The sequence below is a fragment of the Schistocerca serialis genome, chromosome 1, assembly GCF_023864345.2.
Source record: "Schistocerca serialis cubense isolate TAMUIC-IGC-003099 chromosome 1, iqSchSeri2.2, whole genome shotgun sequence".
Classification (NCBI taxonomy): Eukaryota; Metazoa; Arthropoda; class Insecta; order Orthoptera; family Acrididae; genus Schistocerca; species Schistocerca serialis.
The window spans coordinates 76,998,967-77,025,655 of record NC_064638.1 but is presented as its reverse complement, the minus strand read 5'-3'; the positions used below and the strand labels follow the sequence as shown (position 1 = coordinate 77,025,655).

General features: G+C 41.7%; 2 protein-coding genes across 4 annotated transcripts in view; one reads left to right on the top strand and one right to left on the bottom strand.

Annotated features, from left to right (window-relative positions):
* LOC126462080 (beta-1,4-galactosyltransferase 7-like) overlaps nt 1-10,447 on the bottom strand; it is an 82,792-nt gene extending 72,345 nt beyond the window's left edge. Inside the window, exons 1-4 of one of the 3 annotated variants that reach the window (XM_050096048.1) lie at nt 9,864-10,447; nt 9,567-9,790; nt 8,696-8,842; nt 817-1,064 (exon numbers count right to left, since the gene is read on the bottom strand). In XM_050096048.1, coding sequence (XP_049952005.1) covers nt 827-1,064; nt 8,696-8,842; nt 9,567-9,790; nt 9,864-10,238 — 984 coding nt within the window. In that variant the 5' untranslated portion in view covers nt 10,239-10,447 and the 3' untranslated portion in view covers nt 817-826. Of the gene's footprint in view, nt 1-679; nt 1,065-8,695; nt 8,843-9,566; nt 9,791-9,863 lie in introns of those variants that run through there. The other 2 variants (XM_050096047.1, XM_050096049.1) reach the window with 2 other exon arrangements.
* Nucleotides 1-26,689, top strand: part of LOC126462038 (organic cation transporter protein-like) — a 185,962-nt gene that overhangs the window by 32,410 nt on the left and 126,863 nt on the right. The gene's annotated exons all lie outside the window — the stretch shown is intronic.

Here is a 26,689-nt window from a genome sequence, read left to right as displayed (position 1 = left end):
CTAAATTTAACATATCCATTTCCCTTTTTAAATTTTCTAACCTACCTGCCCGATTAAGGGATCTGACATTCCACGCTCCGATCCATAGAGCGCCAGTTTTCTTTCTCCTGATAACGACATCCTCTTGAGTAGTCCCCGCCCGGAGATCCGAATGGGGGACTATTTTACCTCCGGAATATTTTACCCAAGAGGACGCCATCATCATTTAATCATACAGTAAAGCTGCATGCCCTCGGGAAAAATTACGGCCGTAGTTTCCCCTTGCTTTCAGCCGTTCGCAGTACCAGCACAGCAAGGCCGTTTTGGTTATTGTTACAAGGCCAGATCAGTCAATCATCCAGACTGTTGCCCTTGCAACTACTGAAAAGGCTGCTGCCCCTCTTCAGGAACCACACGTTTGTCTGGCCTCTCAACAGATACCCCTCCGTTATGGTTGTACCTACGGTACGGCTATCTGTATCGCTGAGGCACGCATGTATCCCCACCAACGGCAAGGTCCATGGTTCATGGGGGGGGGGGGGGAATACAATGTACATTATGTATTTTTGTGTGCAAAGACAACATTAGGCGTATAAAGCTGTATTTGAAAAATTAATAGTGAGTAAACATGTGGTACATAATATAAAGTTGCAAAGTTCTAAGCCATAAACACTACAAAACATAAAATATAAAACTCCTTCACATTAAGCCGTTTCCAATTGTAACACAAATAACTGGAGTCTACTCAATACCGACAAAATGCTATAAATACTGAAAATAATGTGAACATAATTGGCACTTTACTATCTTACAGTCTAAATTTTTTCAGCTTGCTACCTGCCCAGATTTAGTCTGCTGATTGATTGCTAGAGTTACATTCACACGACGGATTCAGTAGCTTATCACAGTGGAGCTTCACGTTTAGAACTGTAGCTCGATTCCCATCAATACTTATCTGCCTAATTTTTGTAAGTTTATAAGACACTGTGTTCACACCGGTCTCCAAATCACGATCCTCTGTCAACTTGATTTGATTGAAGCATCTGGTCTTATCACGTTTGCGTCTTACACTGTCATGCATGTGCCTGGTCAAAAAGAAAAGAAAAAAAAAAGGTATTTGAATTTTCAGTGTAAACTAGTAGACTATTCTACAGCTAAAGAAACACTGTGAAATATTGCAGCTGGTACATCAAATAATCAATCACTTACACGAAGTTCACATTTGTAGCACATGAGATTTTTTAATGAGATGTAGGGCAATGCAAATCAAAAATATATAAAACAGAGTTAAATTGTATAAAACATTCTAGGACGCATTGCTGCGTCAGTTCAGGGTAAAACTCAAGTTCTCGACGATTATCTCCATCGACTTCTGTAGGAGCAATGTAGAAAGGTAGACGGTTTTTACTTTGGATTGACGCAGTAATGTTTTTACAACAGTGCCGCCGCGAAAGACTGCGTTCTCAAGACGAGATTTCAGGTTAGGATACGAACACCTTATTCTAAATGGTGAACATCCATCTTATTATGATAAATTCATAAAATAAACCTTTAGCTGATCAAATTTCAGTTTGGCTAAATATGCAGCATGCCTAAGTTCTAAAATAGATGGTATAGCTTCCTCAACGACTTTGTTTTCTTATCTAGGTCTCCTTTTCACTCTCACACCTGTCCATTGCGCCCAGAGAAACAGATTTTGGACTGTATGCTTATTTAAGGTGCTGTCTTGTTGTTTACTGTTTTGTTGCTCGTAACTTACAGCTGGGTATACTCTGATTACAGATTTGACATTTTACGCTGATTGGGACGGAACTTTTGAATGCTTCCAAATTTCGTTATTTCTAGTTCTGCGAACCAAATTAAACTTAAGTGGTTCAACAGGTGAGCGTCAGACTACAGATCCACAGGGTCAGAGTTCATTCCTCAGTTACTTCTAGGATTTTTTTTCGTCTTTGGACGTAATTTTCATATGTGAAAATTGCCATTTCACCCCGTGGTTTGGAGTTCACATTAAACTGTAGGACAACCAATAACTAGATGCGTAAGTCAGTTCAACGCTCTGTGACATTTAAACGAACCTTTAGATTGAGTACAGCTTACGTTAAATACGAGTATTTGTTGGAACAGAAGGCGAATGTTACCAAAGAATGAAGCAATATGAGTATATAACAACAACCAGCAGAATAGCTGGTGGAATTATGATGGCTAACTGTGAAGGCCAAGTAGGTAAAATACTTACAAAATAGAAAGAGGGTTATAGCACATTCAACTTTACTCTCTAAAGTATAAGTATTTCAAAAACAACCGAAAATATTTCAGATGTGTTAGTGCTTCAAATCAACAGAATTACTGCAGTTTTGTCAAATAAAATATGGTTGGATACCGTGGCTGTTATGTGAAATTGTTGATGGTGTATAGCAACCAGCCACAAATTGCTTTTAGGTTACTGTATTTAAAAAGTATCGTTACCTGTTTGGAATTTTTCACAATTCATCGTTAGACGGTTTTTTCATGTTGTCATCAAAACATATTACCTAAAAGCGATTTATGGCTGGTTGCTGTACACCATCAATTTACAACAGAGTTATTGTTCGAAGCCTAGGTAGTATCTAGCAGCTAGTGGACATCTCCAATCGATTTCATTAATCTGAGACTGAAAAATACACATTGTCTTCAAGGAGCGTAGTGAATAACGTTATCGATTCATCATATAACTTTATTTTGCACAACATTCTGCAGCAAAAATAACTGGAACAGAGCTGAGAGACCTATCGAGAATTTAACTGTTGAGTCCCTGACTTCCGCAACTTCTCCGAAAAGGAAAGGGAAATCAAAAGGAACATTGAACAGCGTGAGCAATCTCTGCAAACCCAATGTCATACAAAAATCAGGAATGGTGTGTGAATTCATTTACAGGAAAGATTTAGTTTCTACAGTACAAAATACCACCTACAGGAAATATGTGGGTCGTAGGTGAGAGTCTTTTCTTGAACTACTCAGATAAAGTGAATTTATATACTATTATCAGGACATTTTCTCATATGTTGACTATTATCTGATTTACGCATGTTGAAACACGTATGTAACGCAGCAGCGATGGCGAGGCATTGTAGCATCTGTGACCAGAGAGTATGCGCTTGACCGCGCAAGTGTTGCGAGCGGTTCTCAGTCAGTAGTGGTCTTTGCGAGTTAGTTGTCGCTATGCAGAGTAGCAGTCAGTCTGTCGTTGCGAGTCTGTCAGTTCAGTCGTTGCGAGTCTGTAGCTCTGTCTAGTTGAGAGCAGTACTCAGTCTGTAGTCGTCATGCAGAGCGGTCGGTCAGTAGTAGCAGCCCAGTGCGGTTGTGTGATGTAGGCGGTCGGCAACAATGGTCAAGATGAGGAATAAGGTATACTGTTAATTAATATAATCATTAGATAATGAAAAATTTTATTTATTGTAATTATTCTCCAACAAGTCTCCCAATAATAATTTTTTTATTTCAAAAGCATTTTTTCAAAAATTTAATTTTTTATTGAACTCAAGACTTCGTTGCACTTCCCATTTCATTCCACTTCTTTTGAAGAAAAATTCCACTAAAATCACAAAAAAAGAGAATATTATTATTTGCAATGCAGTTCCTCCAAGCGGTGCGCAACAACAAGAGCAGATATGTGACATCCATTTATTCTGAGGTAAGACTTTAATTCTGATTGTTTTACACAGGGCCAAAGACCGATGTTTCAGTTTAATTGAATTTTCTTGTCACTGAATGGACTTTAATTTTGAAGGATTTATATTTGAGTCAGATTGCGTATTTTCACATTTTTGTTGCCATTGTCAGTACATTTGATTGTGGGCAAGTTGCGTATAGAGTAATGTCCATCAGCATTTCTAATTAGTATCGTTATTTTCTTTTAAAATTTTAGTGGGGAGTTTACACTTGGGTCCCATTTCTATTAAGTATTGCTCTATTTTCTTTAAAAATTGCGGTGGGGAGGTTACAATGTACAACTTAAATTTTCAATGCGACAAGGTCTGTGCAGCTGCGGTGAATTTCTTGAATAATTTCGAGATGCCTTCAACAGCCATCTTCATTTGATGTACGGTTGTACGCAACCAATCATGCCACCGAGAGCACCCAAGCTCAGATATTTTCATTCTTTGATACACACACTGATCAACTTACCAGTGGAAAAAGAAAAAATAACTTAAAAACAACTGAATCTTCTCCAAAACGTGGCTATAAATAACGGCTATCCGAAAATATATGCTTGACATTATCAAGTTAGGAGGCGATCTAGATTAATGTAGAAACAGAAGTACAACTTCAAACAGCCAAGATCGCTATTGTACAGCATTTATTGTGATGATCGGTTTCGGCAAATCACCTTGCCATCATCAGTTCTGTAAAGTATATATCAACACATTCAAGCACACTGGGATCAGATGTAAAGGGGGTGTAACACAATTTCACATAAACATGGACAGTACCATGGAATATAACATACCGTCTGCAGTAAATTTCACTGAATTTTTATGAAATGCATATTATATCGTGACATATCATAGAACGATATTTCACGAACATGAGAACAAAAGCATATCAGCAAGTGTTCTTGCTAATGTACGAATATGAGTTTTTTATGCTTCACTTACTGATATACTATTATTCTCATGTTCATGAAATATCGTTCTGTGATATGACGTGATTTAATACGCATTTGTGCTGGAATATGTTGATCTACGCTTTACAGATCTGATGATACCAATATAGTTTGCCGAAACCTGTCATCACAATAAATGCTGTACAGTAGCGATATTAGCTGTTTGAAACTGTACCCCTGTTTCTAAGTTACCCAAAAAACTTAGTGGACGTATTATACAAAACGAAGACCAATCAAACACGCCAATCTCGTAGATGAAATAACTTTAATCAGAGACTCAAAAGCACAATAGAAAAACAGAGTTTTCGTATGGTCATATATAGGTACTGTTTCCGACAAAATTACTCGAAGTTTCAAGAATAAAAAAATCATACACTAGCTACAGGAATCTACAAAATTAACTGTGAAGAATGCTCAAAATTGATTGGACAGAGGGAAGGAAAGTTAACACACGAAAATGGCCCGGCCTTCTTTATTGCACATTTAAAAGACACCAATCACAAAATACTTAATACAGATAAATTACAACAAATATTACATAAGTTACAAAAAATAAAATCATGGATGTAATGGAAGTATTTGAAATCTATATCCATATAAAAGACCATTCGGACAGAATTTTAAATGAACAAAAAGACCTGCGAAACGGAAAATTCTTAGACAACTTGCTATCAGTTCTACTACGAAGTAGTAGAGAACCAGTCAACGTATAATCATCGCTGTACTCATTAATAAATATGACTGTGATGCGAAAGATCTCGCACCCATAAAGAAGGTATGAAAGGTTTTACTTGACTTTATGTAGCTTTGCAACAACTGTTCAAAACAGATGTGCTCCCATAATAAGAAACAAATACTTACCAGTTGTTTTAAAGAAATTACATACGGTCACACCAGTGACGAAGAAAAATTAAATATAATTGAGAACGAAGACATATATTGCTTAATTAACAAATGTTTTTAAAATTATTATAATCTTCCTAATGCAAGTACCTTAAAAACATCGACCTAATATATCAGACTTTGCAACAACTGCTCAAAAGTATTTTTCAACAACTGCTCAAAAGTATCGTGCTTCTAAAATAGCGAAAAACTATTTCTAAATTTCATTTACAAGCAGTCTTGGGAGCAAGGACGTACGTGACATAATAATCCATTAAATAACCCTCCATAAAATAAATTAATCCGCCTAGTATATCTTCGGATGTGACCTGTTCCTGCGCTGAATAAGTTATCCTCATCTGGAAGCAGCTGACATCAAATCGTTTGCAGAGCGGCAACAGACTCCGGTCTGTTCGTAGGTGCAGGAGCCGTGTCACAGAGCCTGCGTTCTATGACATCCCAGATATGCTCAGTGGGGTTCAAATCTGTGCTCCGGGGTGGTCATTTCAATCTTTGGACCTCCCCTGCATGTTCCTGCAACCATTCTCGGGCGACGTGGGAGCGATGTCCCCCGAGCAGCTCAACATACCGCGGAGCATTCGAAGTCCCTTCCAGAACAACTAGGGGCCCCATTCATCACCAGGACAAGGGGCCCCAGACCGTAACAGAGACACCACGGACCTCCTTGGTTGATCCATGTGGTCTGCGACACACACAGTTTCTCCCATCGTCATAGTGCAGCTGATTCGTCCGACTACGGCTACGTTACGCAGTTGTTCCAGTCTTCATCCCTGGTGATGGCGACAAATGCAAGCCGTTGTGCCCGATGTCGCTGCATTAATAGTGGCACCCGTGTGCAGCACCAGCTCCAACGGGACCCATGTTCCTATAGATTGTCTACTGGGAGACGTGTCTAGCACGTCCTGTGTTGAACTGAGCCGTGACTTGTCGCATTGTTGCCCTTCTGTCACTGTTGACAGTTCGTCTCTCCGTCTCAGACGTCGCCGGTCATTGTCATCGAGGGTGGCTAGGCGGCCGGTAGTTCGTTTGTTGTGGACTATAACACTCTCATTCAACCAGTCACGATACATCCTGGACACGGCTGAGTGTGAATCCGAAATTGAAATTCCCATCCGTCGGGCACCAACCACCATACCCCGTTCGAGCGGCGTCAGCTTACGACGACTTATACATCACATAAATCACTTGCACAACCACTCCTCAGGTCTTCTATACCACTTCGGCTGACACAGGGGACGTGTGGTGCGCATACAACACACCTGCGCCATCTATGCCCCAGTATCCCATGACGTTTGCTAAGTCATTGGATAATGCTTCCGTTTTAGATGCTTGAAAATGGCCTAAAGTCCGAAATTGTGCATTCGTACGTCAAATAAAGAGAACGAGAGCTGTAGCATCATGAAATGATTAAAAAAACCGCCAAAGTTATCTGAAAGAACTTCTCATGTTTGGTGCAATATGTCTACCAATTAGACCGCATCAGCTACTTCCGACTCAATTAAGTAATAATAGTAGCTCATACTCAGCTACTTTTTCAAAGTTAAAATTATTTTGTAGCTTAATGTTTATGGCTGCGACCAGACGCATAAAATTATTAATTGTATGTTTTCATTTCGTATGTGGGCATAGCATTATGCATTGCAGAAGTTCATCTATCGTCTGGTGCCGTATTATGCTCAAGTCTAATACAAGACATGTTTATACAGTACAAAACTGCAGCAGACTAATGTTACTATCTGTTGTTCTTCTGCGGATGGATAACTTCAACAGATGCTACAAATTTAAAATGATGATATTGTAATGTTTTACAGCAATGCCTACAAACGACATAAGTAAAAATGCAGTCCACACAGTTAGTGAGGAAACAGCGACTAGTGATGTAAGGACTTATTTTCTTGTGTCAGCGAACTGTGAGAAGAACTGATTTTTTGTAATCACTTGCACTGTTTTCATAGACTTATGTGGCAAACATTTCTGCTCTTACATGTCCGCAATTTTCAGATGACCCTGTTAATGTTTTTGCTCCAAAGATACGTGTACTTCTGAGCTTAGCTATCAAAGGAGAGATGTTTGACAGTGTGACTAACATCTCTTTTTTCCCCTTCTTTCACGGTCTGTTAAAAACAAACATTTGTGAGAAGAATGCATTAAAACTGGTGTGGATTTATGTTTGCGTTATAAGGTCTTAAAAATTCGTAAATAAATTACTATTTCTGTTACAGAAACGGACTGCTTCATTTATTATTTTATCTATTTGGGTACGATTGTGTACATATATTTTTAAGGCTTCCTTAAGTCTTCTTCTTTCCCCTTTCAATAATGTACACTGGCTTTAGTCATCCAAAAAAAATTTAAATTAATTTTAAGTGGTAGGACCTTGGATACAATAAAGTAGCAAAGTGAACAACGTTACAATTTACAGTATGTGGTGTACCCATTGTTACTAATCAGTCCATCAGATAAATATCAATGTTCTCTTCAGTGCAGGGCAAATATGCTGCCTCTACTTAGCCTTTTGAAAATCATCTTATAACCACACATTTTTCCACAGACGCCTAATGTATGCAGTAACTATGAAAGCAACCTCACTGGCGCAGAAACAATTTTTAGTGGAAATAAATTAGTTAAGTGCGTCTTTGAAATAAGAAACCATGAATCTCCTAGGATATCTTTGAAGAAAGAAGTAATAAAATACTGTAAGTCACATTCCTGTTTACATTCATTTATTTGGTCAATGCCAAAATAAACAATGCACGGTGACAGCCTATACATAACTACAACGTTTCAGAGGCAGATGATCGACATTGTTGGTACGAGGATTGGAATGATGAAAAATAAACATACTTACATAGGAATACATCTCTTTAATAAGTTGTCAACACACTCTCTTCAGAAGAACAACACACAGAGATGAACCACAAAAAATAACTTTTAAAATTTGAAAATTTTCATGTGTGCTAAAACTTATCTACCAACATTAAAATGCTACTTACACTAATGTGTGTTACACACTCACACACACACACACACACACACACACACACACACACACACACACACACACACACACACATCGTTCATACATTATGAGTTTGAAAGTTTGTAAAAAAAAAAAAAAAAAAAAAAAAAAAAAGAAACAGATTAACGGGGCTCCAGTTCTTTTCTTACCTAAATGTATTGTTTTTTCCTGTAGTTACATTTTGCGGACGATATATTTGCAGCTTTGCTTCTTTTAGGCGAATATAGAATTCATCATCTTCTAAACCCCAGCCCCAATATTTATTGCTCATTCCATTAACTTTTTGGAAATCTTCTCTGAAAACCAATTTTTAAATAATTTGAGTTATTGTGAACTGGAGATGATAATGCCCTTAAATACAATGCTAAGATACGATGACACATCACATTCCCTTCTGATAAGGGTTACGTTGCCTCTTTCATTATCATTCGTTCGGTAACATAAATATCACTGCACCGCTGCTATAAGTACTAGAAATAAAATAATTTCCAAATGAACATCAAGACACTAGTGAGGGGAGTATCTTTAAATGTGAGTTTTCAAACGAATATATATTCTATCCGCAGTTCTTAAGGCAAATAGCCACCTTATGACTACAGCTTTGTTAATATTATTTGAGGAGTTATAAAATGACAAGCTGCATCAGGATATGCAGTCCATATTAAACTGTAGGTCCCTCTCTAACTGGATGGGTAAATTACTTCAAAGATAAAATATTCACGTGGTTATCATCTCCAAAATACCATTCCTACTACCATGCTGTGGTAGTCAAACCATCCTTCAGGATAATGCCAAGTTTTCCTTACAAATCAATTAACCCATTAGGAAAATGGCTCAAAAATCACGGTAAGCAGTAATAATTCTTACTTCAAATCTTGTGACAAATTTTAATATATACTCATCTTTGCCAACAAGACAATCATGTAAGTACACAAATCACCTAACAGAATGCTAATAGCAACTAACAGCTAAATTGCATGGGAGTGTTAAAGAAGGCACTTATATCACGTATATTCTTACCTCTTAATTAGCAGTATTCCCCCAGCAAATGTTGAGTAGTTATAGCGAGGATGCAGCTGTGGTGAAGCAACATGAAATGGGCCTTTCTCTGGATATCTGTATGACAGTTGTGGATTAAGGGGGAGAAGATCAACATCATGCATTGCAATGTAGTCACACTGCGGGCACACTTCTCGGAATCCAACGTTGATTAACGCTGCACGGTTGAATCGGTAATTGTCGATCTTTAAAACAAAATTCTCTTGTCACAGTAACAAACCTGCAACTTTATTATGAAGCGGAAGAAATAAAACTTACCTGATTTAAAACAAATATATGGTGATTTATATTCTGCTTTTTCAAAAACTTGTGCATATGGGGGACAAATTCTAGAAGTTCGTCAAAACGGTCCCTAAAAGGAACGAGTACAGCTAGTGTATGTTTACCTTCGTCACCCCCTTCTCGGTAAGTCTTTTCTTTGATTTTCCGTTCATTTAAACTACTTAATTTTTTATCCGGACAGTCGTACAAACATCTTACGTCACTAGTCACTGAGCAACAAACACGGTAAATTGTCAGTTTAACCGGGATGATTGGTATCAAAGCAATTAAGCATCCAAGCACCAACATTATGAATACACATAGCACCAGATATTTATTTCTCCACAAGATAAATCTCAGATACACACCCATCTTGCATCATGCGTTAGTGAACAGCTTCGCTATGAAACATTGCAAGACAATTATTCAAAACGTAGCTTATCTTCTTGAACATCATCACTGACCTTGCCGAATTCAGATTTTCGTGACAAACGCTTCTCAGCACGGTGCTTGCAAAACACATCGTTGATTTGTGAGGACACTTTCACGTGGCAGTTTTACTATTTGTTCATGTCCTGAACGAGGGCGGCCTAACTCTGGATCGGCCCAAGTCGCTTGACATAGCCCCGCTCACGTTTCTCTTCGTGCGAGGCTTATCGGGCAGGTAATTGCGCCCATATGTTATCTAGGGACAGACGGTCTTGTGAGATAGTTCTGAACACGTTTTTCGAAAACCTGTCTTGAGCAGCTAGCTCGAAAACCCACATGCAATGGAAATATTTTAGACTTTGTAGCATAAACAGGCCAGACCTTATCCACATTTTCAATACATGTCGCGATATCATCATAGCGACGATAGTTACAGAAGTTAGTAAATACAAGAAGGCTAGGAGAGCCTTTATGCTAGAAATAACACTTAAGCAGTTGTTAGAATCCTATTTAGACAATGAATGTACATTTCTCAGCTCTAATACGATGTACGCAGAGAAATTAGGGGAAAAATTTAAGCTTAAAATCACGCTGTGGAGAAGTATGTGCTGAATAAATGAATTAGGGAAGACCAACCGTAGTTTAATAACAAAATTCCGAAAATGCTTAGGAAGCAGGCTATTGCACTCTCGATTCAAAAAAAGAACACCGAAATGTCGACGGGTAAAATTTCGTAGAAACCTTTGTGTCTATGAAAAGATCGATGCGCGAAGCTTATAACAATTTCCACGATCACACCTTAGCGAAAGATGTTGCTGAGAGTGAGAACCCGAGAAATTCTGGTTCTTCGTAAAATCTCTATGCGGGTCGAAGGCTTCCACTTAGTCACTCGTTGACGAGTTTGATCTGGTGTACAGTAGAAGATAAAAAGAAAGCCCTGATTTTAAATTTCGCTTTTAAGAAATCATTCACACAGAAGGTTCAGACATACCATTATTTGACCGGCCCGAAAAATTACAGATCGGTGTCCAAATCGGTTCGATACAGAGTCCTTGAACGTATTCTCAGTTCGAATATAATAAATTTCCTTGAGATGGAAATGCTTCTGTCTGAAAAATAGGTTCCTAGATGTGGGAGTAACACGAAGACTTCTTCAGTAAGAGAATCCAGTATGTTGTCCTCGATGGCGTGTGTTGATCAGAGACAAAGGTATCGTCAGGCGTGATCCTGGGAAGTGTGATACGACCGCTGTTATCCTCTGTATAGACATAAATGATCTGATGAACAGCGTGGGCAGCAGTATGCGGCTGTTTCCTGATGATTCGCTGCTGTACGGCAATTGAATGACTGTAGGAGGATACCAGATGACATAGAAAATTTCTAGTTTCTGTGACTAACAGCAGCGTGCTTTAAATGTAGAAAAATGTAAGTTAATGCAGATGAGTAGGAAAAACAATGGCCTAATGTTCGAATACAACGTTAGTACTGTGCTGCATGATACAGTCACATCGATTAAATATCTAGGCGTAATGCCGCAAAGAGGAATGAAATGGTTGGAGCATGTAAGGATTATGGTAGGGAAGGCAAATGGTTGACTTTGGTTTATTGGGAGAATTTTGGGAAACTGGTTCATCTGCAAAGGAGACGGCATATAAGACACTAATGCGACCTATTCTTGAGTGCTGCCGCGTGGGGTAGCCGCGCGGTTTTAGGCGCCTTTTCACGGTCCGAGCGGCTCCCCCGACGGAGGTTCGAGTCTCCCTCGGGCATGCGTGTGTGTTGTCCTTAGGCCGTATCTTACGTAAGCGACCGAAAGCGTGCGACAGCTTCAGGCGAAAAAAACAAAACCGCAGGTATAGTCACGGACGTGTCCTACGTGAGTGACATCTGTGTCGCTGTCTATCTTCCGCTGCAACTGGCGACGCTGGAATACAAATGTGTTTGAATCTTGTCGCTGCAGCACGCGCGACAGAGAGCGACAGCCACATGTCTTCTCGGCAAAGCAGTGGAGCTATGAAATACTAATTATCCGATTTTATGAAAAGCATTCGGTGTAAAATTTGATTCTTTCGCATCTTATGCTTTGATATCTTTGCTTGATAAAGGTCTGAATTTATTTTCGTTATTCGTCGTAGTGTAATATGGACTGCGAATAAACAGGGAAAAACAAAAGTGGCAGAAAGGAGATAAGCGATAAATTGAGGACCGCAAAGTAGACGAAGTTAAGAACTTCTGCTACGTTGAAATCGAAATAACATATGTTGGATGAATCAAGGACGAAATAAAAAGCAGATCAGCAAAGGCAAAGAAGACGTTCCTAATCGTGAGAAGTCACTAGTGTCAAACATTGGCCTTAATCTGAAGAAGAATTTTCTGGGAATGTACGATTGGGGCACAGCATTGTACGGTAGTGAATAACGGACAGTGGGAAAACAGGAACAGAAGAGAATCGAAGCATTTGAGATGTAGTGCTAAAGAAGGGAGTTGAAAATTAGGTGGATAGATAAGATAAGAAATGAGAAAGCTGTGCGCAAAATCGGCAAAGAAAGCAAAATGTGGAAAACATTTACGAGAAGGAACAGAGGTGTCAAGACACCAAGAAATAACATTCATGGTTCTAGAGGGAGAGGACAAAAAGTGCTGGGGAAGAAAGAGATTGAATACATCCAACAAATAACTGAGGACGTAAAGTGCAGCTGCTACTGTGAGACGAAAAGGTTCGCACATGAGAAGAATTTGTGGTGCGCCGCAGTCTAACCAGGCAAAAGATTGAGGACTCAAGGAAAAAGTACCAGTAGGGGGTCCTGTCTGAACTACCATGTTTACGACACTGCCAACCTCAGTGAACAGTTGCGCTTAGCCGTTACTGATTGTTTTGTATTGTGCGTTTCTCGTTGTACCCTTTTCTTATTTTGAAATGAGTGAAGAGGCTAATCCTGGCCCGTGACAAGGTTCGAATGCGACTCTCACAGCACCAGGAGTCCGCGATCCGTATGACCATTACGTCAGTTCTGCTTTCGCAGGAGTACAGGGGTGTTGTCTGATCGCCCTGCGAGGGGAGGCATGGCTTGCACCGCCGCACCACTCCTCGCCCATGAACAGTGTTCTCGTTTGTTTACACTCGGTCGACTACTACGTTATACTGTCCGCGTAATAATTTTCTCGTGTCAAATGGCCGGTTCAAACAAACCTCTCAACTCTTATCATTAGCACCTCCACAGCTTTGAAATACAGGCCTGAGATCCATCTGCAACTCGGACTGTCTTCAATGAGTTCAGCAAAAGAAATTTTACATTTGAGACGTCTATGTGTTGTAAGCCCAATAGGCAGTGAGCATTTGCACATGTGTCCTCCTAACAACAAGACAGTTATAGAAATGCGAGTCCGGCACTGTCACTGCAATAAGTTGTTTTAAATACTCTTCAGATGATTCACGTGGACTAAGTGTTACAACACATGTGGTACCTTTCTTTTGCCATTTAAAAACTAATTTTAAGCCTACAGAATTACTCCACTGTAGGTTTTGAGCCGTGCGTGACTCACGATTGTGACTAGTCCTTCCTGCAATTCTGAAAATATTTTTTTAAATTTTCTGTTAATGTCTTATGGCGCCACTATCCTTGCTCACCTTCGCTGTCCGTGAGTGGCAGCACCAGCGTTATCGATAGTAGGTTCGTGTTGCTTCTGTGGAGCGACCGTGAGTATTTCCGGGTTCTGCTCTGACAGGAAAGAAGGAGTGGGTGTAGTGTGTCGGCAGAGTCAGTCGGAAGGCAGACAGTCGCATGTTAGTCAGTCGGCTCTGAGTCTCAGTCGCCTTTGGGTTGTGGACTGAGTCGGGTTCGTCGTTACTCGTCTATTGGACGGTATTCAGTAGCAGGCAGGTCCGCACGGTGCAAGTACGCGCCGGGACCGTGGTCGAAGCAGACGGAGGCCGTTGGTCGTTCGGTCAGCTGGTCGTCAGATGGCGGCATGTGGTCTGCTGAGCACTGATATCAGTATCAGTCGGGGAAGAGTTGGTAGCCAGTAACGGTCGGGTCCGTATGGTGTTAGTATTCGCCGGGACCGCTGTCGACCAAAGTGGACGGCCGTTGGTCGTTTGCTCGGCGGTCGTCTCAGTCGACGACGTCTTGGATCCTCGGGACGAACATCATTTTCCGAGTTGGGATGTTGCTGGACTTTGTTGGTTCGTTGGAAGTGAGCAGCGACGTAGTCTTCACAGCGCGTAGCCAAGCCGGGGCTTTTAGCGGCGGGCACTCGCTGTTACATTTGGAGGCGCTAGCTGTGTGAGCGACTTTTCGCTTTCTTCCGAAGCACTATCCTCAAGTTCAGTAATTAATTACCTGTTCTTAATACTCGACTGTTACGATTTGTTTGTTATTTGTGGATTGTTGTTTCCTCAGCCATTGTCGCGTGTGATAACAAGCCGTGTGTTTTGTTGCCTTGGATCTGCAGCTTCCTGTAGTGACTTGTGTTTTCGGTAGTCTTTTAAACTTGTCTTGAGTGGTGTTTGATGCCTTGATCTTGGTGAGGCCGAGTTTGAAGTTATCTTGGTTTACTCTTCATCGGTCGATATTTTCCATTATCTGTGCAGTTGGATCTTACCTTTGGAAATCAGTCACATTGTCGGTTGGTCGTGAACCGTCCCTGGGTTGTGGCCTTCCGATTAACAGGTTGTCGGTCTGGCTGCCTGTCTCACCTAAACGTGCGTTAGTGTTACCTTCCCAGGCCGACCCTTGGAACCTTCTGAGCGCCACTCCTTGTGTTTTACATAGTGATTATCTTTTTAGTCATAAGTATTCTTGAAACGTCCCCTTAGAAAAATTATACATGACTGTGCTTAAATTGACACACAATATTTTTTAGCGCAACGCAATCTGACTTTCAATAATCCCTACAAAAGAATGGCTCTGACTAACATTAACCTATACCTTTCACAAATCACTTACCTCACAAAAATCTTCGTTACTCGAACTATTGCAATACAGCGAGCCCCACTACTGACAGCTAAATAAAAGATTCAAACTACGGAAGGCACTAACTACTGATAGGCATAGTTAGCAAATGAAAGATTTTAATAGAGAACAATCAGTGTATTTACCTTAATAGTCATAATATATATAGCAGTTCATGACATCCAGTATTACAAATTTCAAAACTCCGCCATCTCTCTCCCCACATCCACCACTGCTGGCGGCTCACCTCCAGCTGCCAACGCTATGCGCTGTTAACAGCCAACTGCCCAACACTACAATGGCGAATATTACAACAATGCCACCCAGCCACAGACTGCACACAGCACAGCCAGTGATTTTCATATAGAGCGCTACATGGCGTTACCAATATAAAAACCTAAACAGCCTACTTACACTCTATGTGGCCTTTAGCCGAGTTTTACGTGAAGCATTTTAGGATAAAGCCTTTAGTCTATTTTAGTTGAAATTTGGAAGCTCTTCCCTTTAGCCTTAAGCCTTAAAATTGTTTTCTGCATGGTGTGTAGCCTTCAGCCGAGTTTTAATCTCTTAAATTGAAAATTCAAAATCCTTGTCTTGCCCTTAAGTCATAAGATTGTTATTCTTTAGTATGAGGCCTTCAGCCGAGTTTTACACGAAATATTTTAAGAGAAGGCCTTCAGCCTTTTCAAATTGAAAGTTCTTCCTAGGCCTTAAAACTGTTACTTTGTTTTGTTGATATGCGGCCTTTAGCCGAATTTTCAGCCTATTTAGATTAAACATTGAAAATCTTTGTCTCGGCCTTAAGCCGTATCACTGTTCTTGATTAATGTGAGGCCTTCGGCTTTCTATGGGAAAAATGTAAGCTAAGGTTTTCAGCCTATTTATATTGGAGATAAATTTTTTTCTAAGGAAGTAAAACATCCAGAAGAACTCCTGTACCTCAATTCCTTGTTTAGGCTTTGTGCCTCGGATTTTCGATGTGGCCTTCAGCTGATCTAAATTAAATCAAAGGAGGTCTTTCGTTAAAACCTTCAGAGTTTTTGAGTCTTGCTTGTGTGATTGTCTGCTTTAAGAAATAAAGTTTGTATGTTGAGTGCAACTGACAGTAATTTATTTTGGCCCCGTTCCACAAATTTAACCTCATCCGCTCTGTCTTGCTAGCTCAGGGATTTCAGATGTAGTATTCCATACGGGGGGAGTGGAACGATGCGATGTATGAATGTACGATGGGCTCTGGTAACGTCGGTTGAAAAAATGCGGAGTTTGTTGTGGGAAATCGTGGAATACTCCCGCTCCAGCCCCTATAGTTTCATGAAGTTCCCATCGATGGCGGCGCGACAGATAAGCTTGAAAATGGCTTCCGTAACGACGGTGCGTTCCAAGAAGAGCGCTGCCATTTAGATTCTCTCGGCGGAAAACCAGAACATCGTAGACATTCATAGGCGTTTGCAGAATGTCTGTGGAGACCTGGCAGAGAACAAAAGTATGGTGAGTCTTTGGGCAAGGCGTCTGTCATCATTGCAATGCGGTCCCGCAGACCTGTCTGGTACCCCGCGTGCCTTCCAGCCGCACGCAGCTGTGGCTCCTGCAATGTTGGAAACTGAAGAAACAACTCCAGCGTGTTTGTCGCCACAAAAATGCAAACGAACTTCTCCTCCGTGACAACGCAAAGCCGCACACGATTCAAAATGGCTCTGAGCACTATGGGACTCAACTGCTGTGGTCATAAGTCCCCTAGAACTTAGAACTACTGAAACCTAACTAACCTAAGGACAGCACACAACACCCAGCCATCACGAGGCAGAGAAAATCCCTGACCCCGCCGGGAATCGAACCCGGGAACCCGGGCATGGGAAGCGAGAACGCTACCGCACGACCACGAGATGCGGGCCCGCACACGATTCTGTGCATCCGAGAGGAGCTCACATAACTTCACTGGACTGTTCTTCCTCATCCACCCTACAGCCTGGATCTCGCACCTTCTGACTTCCACCCGTTTGGCCCAATGAAGGATGCATTCTGTGGGAAGCAGTATATAGATGACAGGGAGGTTATTGATGCAGCAAGTTGTTGGCTCCGACGTCGATTAGTAAAGTTGTATCAAGCGGGCTAACAAGCCCTCCAAGTAAGGTAACCACGCAGACTATGGTGGCCTTGAAGCTTTTCCAGACGCTAATATCTTGAGTTGGAAGACTTGGAGTATAGCAGAGAGTACAGGACTGCTTGCTAAGGCTCCTTATGGGACTTTGGTGCCAGACAAGCCGTTTACTCTGTCTACAAGTAGAAAGAAGAAGTTAAATGCAGACGAGTATCTGTTCTTATGGGCTAAAGTGGGGAATGGTAATTGTAAACCAAAGATCACTGGTAAATGTATGTTCTGATATAGACAATAAATTTCCTTATCTCCTTTCCTTATCTATCCCGTGAAATTTTCTTTTTTAAAAAAACAAAAACATTGATCCACTTATGCACGCTGAGTACTTGTTGTAGCGCGTGAGGTACAGCGTGACGTTGAACGGGACTTATCCACTCGAGGCGCTCAGCGGTGTGTGCCGAGGCAGCATTATGTTAAAAAATAGGGTTTTGTAGTAAAAAGAGTGGGGACTAATATGGTGAAAAAAATTGTGTTGTAGTACTTACTGAATGCTCCTTGTAATAGGAGTTATCCACTGATATAGCTACTTAACATTAACAGCAGATAGATTACACTTGCTAGTCTGCCACATTATTTTCCTGTCTGGGATGCGGTATCCCTGCTGTAATTTTGGTTTGTGCCAGACAAACTGCCTGTGGAAAACCCAAACACTGATGTAGCAACCTTTTTTTTTTTAAAAAAAAAAAAAAAAAAAAAAAAAGCGGAGAGTCTTGTATCTCGGAATAGTTTTCAGAATTTCACCTCTAGCCAGCTCTGTCACAGACGTTTAATATATTTTCGAATTCCATTTTTAAGTGATGGTATTGACTTTTTCCGTGCTGCAGTCTTTTCCTGCACTTACGGAGATTACTCCGGGAAAGTTAGGTTTTTCTAAATGTCAAGTACCTAGAAACGAATATTCTCCCGAAATCTTATCAATAATTTATATAATAGTCTATCTGTTCCGTTATTCTCTACTACGTACCAAGAATCAGTATGCGACACAAAGTCATGTAGAAATATTATTAAAAAACGTTAAAAGTTAAATACGTTTTGAAATAGAAGCTATGGGATATTAATACAGATTTTGATTTTAAACGCAGTTAAAACTGTTGAGAGATTAAAGAAACTCGGTTTACTTGCTAACATCAAATGTTTTACGGTAAAACAATTTCTTCCGTTTCAAGGTACACAATGCTTCACCATCAAAGAAGACTGGATTTATCGTCTATAAGTCATATAACTATGAGGGGTGCCCAGAAAGTAATGCACCGCATTTTTTCTTCAATATTTCTTTATTGAACGTAATGATAATTACACACACTATAAGAATGGTGCTTTATCCACACACTTACTTTTCCATGTAAATTCCATCCCGTTCCATAGTCTTCCTCTAGCGCGAAGCAAGGGCGTGTATGCCCTGTCGGCACCAATCCTTGTCCTGGTGGTGGAGCCAGTGCTTCACTGTCTGAACTTCCTTTGCGGACTGACGCATGCAGCGCATGTAGCGCCAACTGCCGAGTCGTAATGCGTCTGTTCTCCCGAATGACATCAGCTCGCTGCAACATGCCAGGTGGACAGCCGCGGATGGTCTGCCCGGCAGCTGCAAATCGTGTACCTCCGCTGAACCGCCTTCCGATGACCTCACCCTCCGTGCCCAGCGACGAACTGTACTTCTGTCGACAGTAGATGCTCCATACACTTTGCACAAGCGTTTGTTAATATTTGCCACAGTTTCTTTCTCCACAGTGAGAAATTCAATGACGGCACGTTGCTTGTAACGTACATCACCTACAGACGCCATTTTGAAACTGTCCTGCAGCTACGCTATCTGTCGGAAGTGACGGAAACTTGGCGCGCTCACTCAGGAGCCTTCAAATAATACATAGGTACGTAACGTTTCGCATTCGTAGCATTGTTTTCGGCTGAGAAGAAAATGCGATGCGTTGCTTTCTGGGCAACCCTTGTAGTTTTAAAACTATATCAGAATTTTACTTGCCATAAAATTCTGTAATTGATGAATTTACAGACCTTCCAAACAGCTTTAATTTATTGTACAGCACTTAAACGCGTAGAGCTCAAGATATTTGCAAATGCTACACAAAACTCAACCTCGTGTCTCACAACAACAAAAGCAGTACATAATCCGAGAAACTGCTTATGGCGATGTCTGGTGTGTACTCCCTCATATGACTCTAAAATCGATCCACACTCTCCACTACAAAGAGTGGGGTGGAGCTGGGAGGCGAAAAGAACATAGGTAATACTAATGAAGATAGTTCCCCCATAAAAATTTTGCACAGAAGTGTTCTTTATGTGTCAAGTAAATTAGATGAAATAGAAATTTAATTGGATGGACACACCACATGGTTTTTATATCAAAGCATAGTCTGTGAGAGAATGAAATAATTGTTTCCAGTCTAAAGAACTATAACAGATGAAACAATTTCTGTAGTTAGGTGTGTACATAGCCCAACAATGTGTTGTCAGACCTCATAATCATTGATAGATCATGTAATTACTAACATCCCTCAGAGTACGCTAACAGTGCAATTAATAAATACTGCAACCACAGATCAGTATATAACAGTCGGTTAAATATGAGGAATCAATGTTTGCTGTAAAAAAATAGTGTTAGAATATAAACTACTGATGCGTGCAAATTTTAGCAGACTACAAATACTACCAAAGTAAGGAATGGAAGGAAATACGGTCATCAAATAACAAGAGAGATGGGAGTAGTTTTGCTCAACATTAGATACTATGTAAATACTGATGAACTAAAAATGACATATGGAAATTGCATGACAAACAAAAATACTGACAGCATTGACATAAGGACAAGAAGAGAGCCTACAGCAGGCTACTAAAATCCAAATTTCTATTAAAATGAAATTACATATTCCAAAAACATTTCTAGGACTGTTTGATCCCACAGAAATGGAAATTGGAAAGGTTCTGATAGGTAAAATTCCAGTCATATTATTTTAGAGATAGATAGGAAGGAATGTAGAGATACAAATGGTGTGGGCAGTATTTTCAATCAACATTGTGTCTTAGCAGTCTAAAAACTCATAAAAGATACCAATATCTCTCAAAAATTAACAAATGTGAATGGTATCCCCAATAGTACAGAATGTATTTTTAAGCTCCCAGCAGATGAATCAGAGGTATCATATTAATACATACTCCAAAACCCAAAAACACAGAAAGTATTAATGGAATACCAAGTTCTCTAGTAATGCTCTGTGTTTATTGGTTAGTGAAATATCTGACTGTTTCTAAATACCTGAAAAAGAATGAGTTGTGCCTGTTAAAAGGGTGGTGATAAGAAAAATCCTTCAAATTATAAGATAATTACTATCATATATTTTTTCTAAAATTGTGGAAACTGTCTGGAAACTTAGAATATAAAATTTTATGGATATGAATGACAAACGCAATTAGACACAGTATTGTTTTAGAAAATCTGTTTCTATCACCATAGCCACAGTTAACTTTGTAGCTGATGCTATTGTGATCTGGATGCGCAAAGGAGAGTTTGTGTTTTTCTTGACCTTCCAAAGGCATTCGATTGTATGTGTGACAAAACACAATCTAAACTACGATCGTGTCAGGGGCAAGGCAGCTAGCATCATAAAATTATTTGTTGAAAACAGAGCAGTGTGTAGACATAAAGCATAAAAGCCAGTAACGCTGCTGTAAATGTACGCTCTAATTTTCAGTAAGTTTGGTGTACCTCAGAGATCAGTTCTTGGATGTCCCTTTTCATTCTGATGTAAACGATATGACATCAGCGGTAGGTACAACGTCATAATGTTTGCAGAAGACACTTCACTTACAGTAAAAAACAAGTCTGTAGAAGAACTAAAATCTAGAGCCTTAGCACAGTTGAGGGACGCTTATAAACATTTCAGTGAAAACTACTTGTTTTTGAACGCAAATAACATACATGTAGTTACAAACATCTGTGGGTGAAAAATGCACATTGTGTTAAATGAGCGCAGTTAAAAAGTCATCAGTTCATCAAAGAATTTCCCTTTGCGCAACATTTCATAAATCGTCGTGTGACTAGGGCCTCCCGTCGGGTAGACCGTTTGCTGGGTGCAAGTCTTTCGATTTGACGCCACTTCGGCGACTTGCGCGTCGATGGGAAATGATGATGATTAGGACAACACAACACCCGGTCCCTGAGCGGAGAAAATCTCAGACCCAGCCGGGAATCGAACCCGGGCCCTTAGGATTGAAATTCTGTCGCACTGACCACTCAGCTAAGGGGGAAGTAAGTGCAAGGGACGTTGAATATGTAAGGCAACACACCTTTTTCTGAAAGCTAGTTGGTTTTATTCAGAATTCCAATACATCACATTACTCACCCCTCTTTTGGCAACATATTTCAATGCGGCGACCTTTCTTCACCTTACTGGGAGGGCATGTGTGCCCACATGGTACCGCTCTATTGATAGACGTCGTACCAACGTCTTGGTGCAATAGCCTCCCCATCATCCGCGTACTGCTTCCAGCGGAGTGCATCCTCCATTGGGCTGAAAAGATGGCAGCTCTTTGTGGTCTTCCATTAGGCGGCGTGGAACCCTGCGGGCACGCACGTTTGAGTACACCAGCTGGTGGACGAGTGTGTCAGCACTACCAGTAGAGACATCCAGTTGAGCAGTGAGGTGTTTGATTGTGATTCGTCGATCAGTTCGAATGAGAGTGTCCGCACGTTCTAACATTACAGGAATCACAGCTGTGCGCGGCCGAGCGGCACGCGGGAGATCGGACAGTTTTGCCCTAACTTGTTGTGATGACTGCAAACACCTTGCCCAAAGGCTCACCGTGGTTTTGTTCACTGCTGGGCCTCCGTAGAAATTCTCCAAGTGCCTATGAATACCTACAATGCTATGATTTTCCGCCAAAAGAAACTCAATGACGGCTATATGCTTGAAACGCACCTCCGTTAGAAATGCCACATTGAAAGCTACGTATAGTGCTGTCATCTATCAGAACTTCATGATACTGTAGGGGATTTTTTTTTTTGTACTTTATTGAGTTTCGAATCCCCCCAAAGGAGGAGGGCTGGCAGCAGCTTAGTATGCCACTCTTCAGCCTACAGAAACTGTGTTAAAAATGCAGATAATAAATAATAAAAGCAGGCAATAAACTCGGTGACTTAAACGGTAAAATGGCGGAAAATTGTGGAACTTAAAACATAAAACAAAGGGTTGATGATGCTAATAAAATACACAGGAAGTAGACAGGTAAAATAATAGACAGACAATTAAAAAACACGGCGACAGTCTGGTTTCTGTTTGCAAGAGATGTAAAAATCACATCCAGTGACAGTATGATTTCTGTTCGCAACACTTTGGAAAGACGCACAACGCTGAACGCTCACTTGAACACAGCACTAAAAAGTTGGCACAAATGTGACATACCACAGCCTAGGGCAGATGGGGGGAACCTGGACAGATGATGGGAAAGAAAAGGGGGGAAGGAAAGGAAAAACGAAGTGGGGGCGAGGGGGGAAGGAGCCGACAGAGGGCGAGGACTCATAAGAGGGAGGGGGGTTGGGAGATGTTAGAGGGAGTGGGGAAAGGCAGAAGAGGGGAATGCAAAAGGACTTGGGGGGTGGGGAAGAGAGGCAGAGAGAGGCAAGGGGGGGAAAATCAGGATGGAAGGGGGGAAGAGAGAGCCCGGGGAAAGGACAGAGGAAAGGAGGTGTAGATGAGGATCAGAGTTGATAGGAGGGATAAATGGAGGGAGAGAGGGCATCATCCGGGAGGGGGAGTTGACGGAAGCCACCTTGGGAAAGGAGATGAAGGGTGTGGAGATGGAGGGTAGGGGGGGACACAACAGTGAAGACACGGCAGAGGGTGGGGGTTGGAGAGGAGAGGAGCCACCAGAGGATGAGGGAGATCAAAGTGGCGGGAGGTGTAGAGTATGCGGATATGTTCGAGGAATAGGAGCAGATGGGGGAAAGGAATCAGGTTGTAGAGGATCTGCGTGGGGGACAGGAGGCATATACAGAAGGTGAGGGCGCTCGAGGATCTGGAGGGACTAATAGAATTTGGGGGGGATGGACTGTAGGGGCTGATGTCCCACAATAAATTCCATATTTTTTCAAGAAATGGCCGAGAAAAGAATGTGTTGTATTGCATACTGAACACCTTTCGTACATTTCAGGCAGAAAAGAAACATTTGCTTCCTAACTGCTGCAGAAAAACTTAATTGGAACATAGCTGAATGATACACAGGGGCGGTTTAAGGCCCAAGCGATACAAGCCACCGCTCAGAGTGTTGAGCTGCCGCTGGGGGCGCCCAGCTGATATGGCTGCCAGGGGCGCATAAGTGTAATATTTATACACGAAGCATATCATAATTAGTAGCAAAAACTGACACAGGTGAAAGTGTTAGAGGTAAGAGGGGGGAGGTTGGCGCCAAATGATAAGTGCTCTTTTTTCACAGCAAGCATTCTTTCCTCATATTTAACCGACTTTTATATAATGATCTGTGAGTGCAATATTTATTAATTGTACTGTTAGCGTACTCTAAGGGATGTTAGTAATTACATGATCTATCAATGATTGTGAGGTCTGACAACATCTTGTTGGGCTATGTACACTTAACCACAGAAATGTTTCATCTGTTACAGTTCTTTAGACTGGAAACAATTATTTCATTCTCTCACAGACCATGCTTTGACAAAAAAAAAAAAAAAAAAAAAAAAAAAACCATGTGGTGTCCATCCAATTAAATTTCTATTTCATCTAATTTATTTGACACATACTGAACATTTTGATGCAGAATTTTTATGGTGGAACAATCTTCATCAGTATTAGGGTCTACCTACACTCCTGGAAATGGAAAAAAGAACACATTGACACCGGTGTGTCAGACCCACCATACTTGCTCCGGACACTGCGCGAGGGCTGTATAAGCAATGATCACACGCACGGCACAGCGGACACACCAGGAACCGCGGTGTTGGCCGTCGAATGGCGCTAGCTGCGCAGCATTTGTGCACCGCCGCCGTCAGTGTCAGCCAGTTTGCCGTGGCATACGGAGCTCCATCGCAGCCTTTAACACTGGTAGCATGCCGCGACAGCGTGGACGTGAACCGTATGTGCAGTTGACGGACTTTGAGCGAGGGCGTATAGTGGGCATGCGGGAGGCCGGGTGGACGTACCGCCGAATTGCTCAACACGTGGGGCGTGAGGTCTCCACAGTACATCGATGTTGTCGCCAGTGGTCGGCGGAAGGTGCACGTGCCCGTCGACCTGGGACCGGACCGCAGCGACGCACGGATGCACGCCAAGACCGTAGGATCCTACGCAGTGCCGTAGGGGACCGCACCGCCACTTCCCAGCAAATTAGGGACACTGTTGCTCCTGGGGTATCGGCGAGGACCATTCGCAACCGTCTCCATGAAGCTGGGCTACGGTCCCGCACACCGTTAGGCCGTCTTCCGCTCACGCCCCAACATCGTGCAGCCCGCCTCCAGTGGTGACGCGACAGGCGTGAATGGAGGGACGAATGGAGACGTGTCGTCTTCAGCGATGAGAGTCGCTTCTGCCTTGGTGCCAATGATGGTCGTATGCGTGTTTGGCGCCGTGCAGGTGAGCGCCACAATCAGGACTGCATACGACCGAGGCACACAGGGCCAACACCCGGCATCATGGTGTGGGGAGCGATCTCCTACACTGGCCGTACACCACTGGTGATCGTCGAGGGGACACTGAATAGTGCACGGTACATCCAAACCGTCATCGAACCCATCGTTCTACAATTCCTAGACCGGCAAGGGAACTTGCTGTTCCAACAGGACAATGCACGTCCGCATGTATCCCGTGCCACCCAACGTGCTCTAGAAGGTGTAAGTCAACTACCCTGGCCAGCAAGATCTCCGGATCTGTCCCCCATTGAGCATGTTTGGGACTGGATGAAGCGTCGTCTCACGCGGTCTGCACGTCCAGCACGAACGCTGGTCCAACTGAGGCGCCAGGTGGAAATGGCATGGCAAGCCGTTCCACAGGACTACATCCAGCATCTCTACGATCGTCTCCATGGGAGAATAGCAGCCTGCATTGCTGCGAAAGGTGGATATACACTGTACTAGTGCCGACATTGTGCATGCTCTGTTGCCTGTGTCTATGTGCCTGTGGTTCTGTCAGTGTGATCATGTGATGTATCTGACCCCAGGAATGTGTCAATAAAGATTCCCCTTCCTGGGACAATGAATTCACGGTGTTCTTATTTCAATTTCCAGCAGTGTATGTTCTTTTCGCCTCCCAGCTCCACCCCACTCTTTGTAGTGGACAGTGTTGATCGATTTTAATTCATATGAAGGATTACGCACTAGACATCGTCGTTTGCAGTTTTTCGGATTATCTACTGTTTTTGTTATTGTGAGACATGAGGTTGTGTTTTGTATTTTGAGCTCTACACGTTTAAGTGTTGTACAATAAATTAAAGCTGTTTGGAAGTTCTGTAAATTCACAATTACAGAATTTTATGGAAAGTAACATTCTAATATATTTTTAAAATTTCAAGGGTTGCTCGGAAAGTACTGCACCGCATTTTTTTTTTCTCAGCCGTAAACATTGCTACGAATGCGAAACGCTACGTACCTATGTATTTTTTGAAGTCTCGTGAGTGAGCGCGCCAAGTTTCTGTCACTTCTGACAGATAGCGTAGCTGAAGGACAGTTTCCAAATGGCGTCTGTAGGTGATGCACGTTACAAGCAACGTGCCGTCATTGAATTTCTCACTGTAGAGAAAGAAACTGTGGGGAATATTAAAAAATGCTTGTGCAAAGTCTATGGAAAAATGTTCTCGAACTGATCCTGAATGAAACAAATAAAAACTTGACTGATGAATCTCGTACCATCTCCTCTTCCCGTGGCGGCCAACACTATTGAAAACAATACCTTTCCCGTCAATGCTTAAATGTCACTCAGCAAACGTTGTTCTCTCGCAAAGCACTCCCATATTTTTCCTTCCTGTCTTCAGTACTTCTTTGAATTTCTGTTTGATATTCCTATAAACCTGTGATCCTCTTTCGCAGCTTTTGTCACCTACTGCTTTGTGGTGACAATTTCTCCGCGTCTAGTTATGCTTCTCAGCTTTTCCAAATCAGTTACTCCATACAATCATATTTATGATTCAGCTGTTCGAGAAGTGCCATCCTTTGCGCTTTTTTTTTATATCTACTGTTATTTTCTGTGAAATCTCGTAAGTGCATTGACCGTTTTGCTTCCGGCTGTTCTAAATCCTGTGCCACGTCTGTTTACCTGTTAACTGCGCTGTCA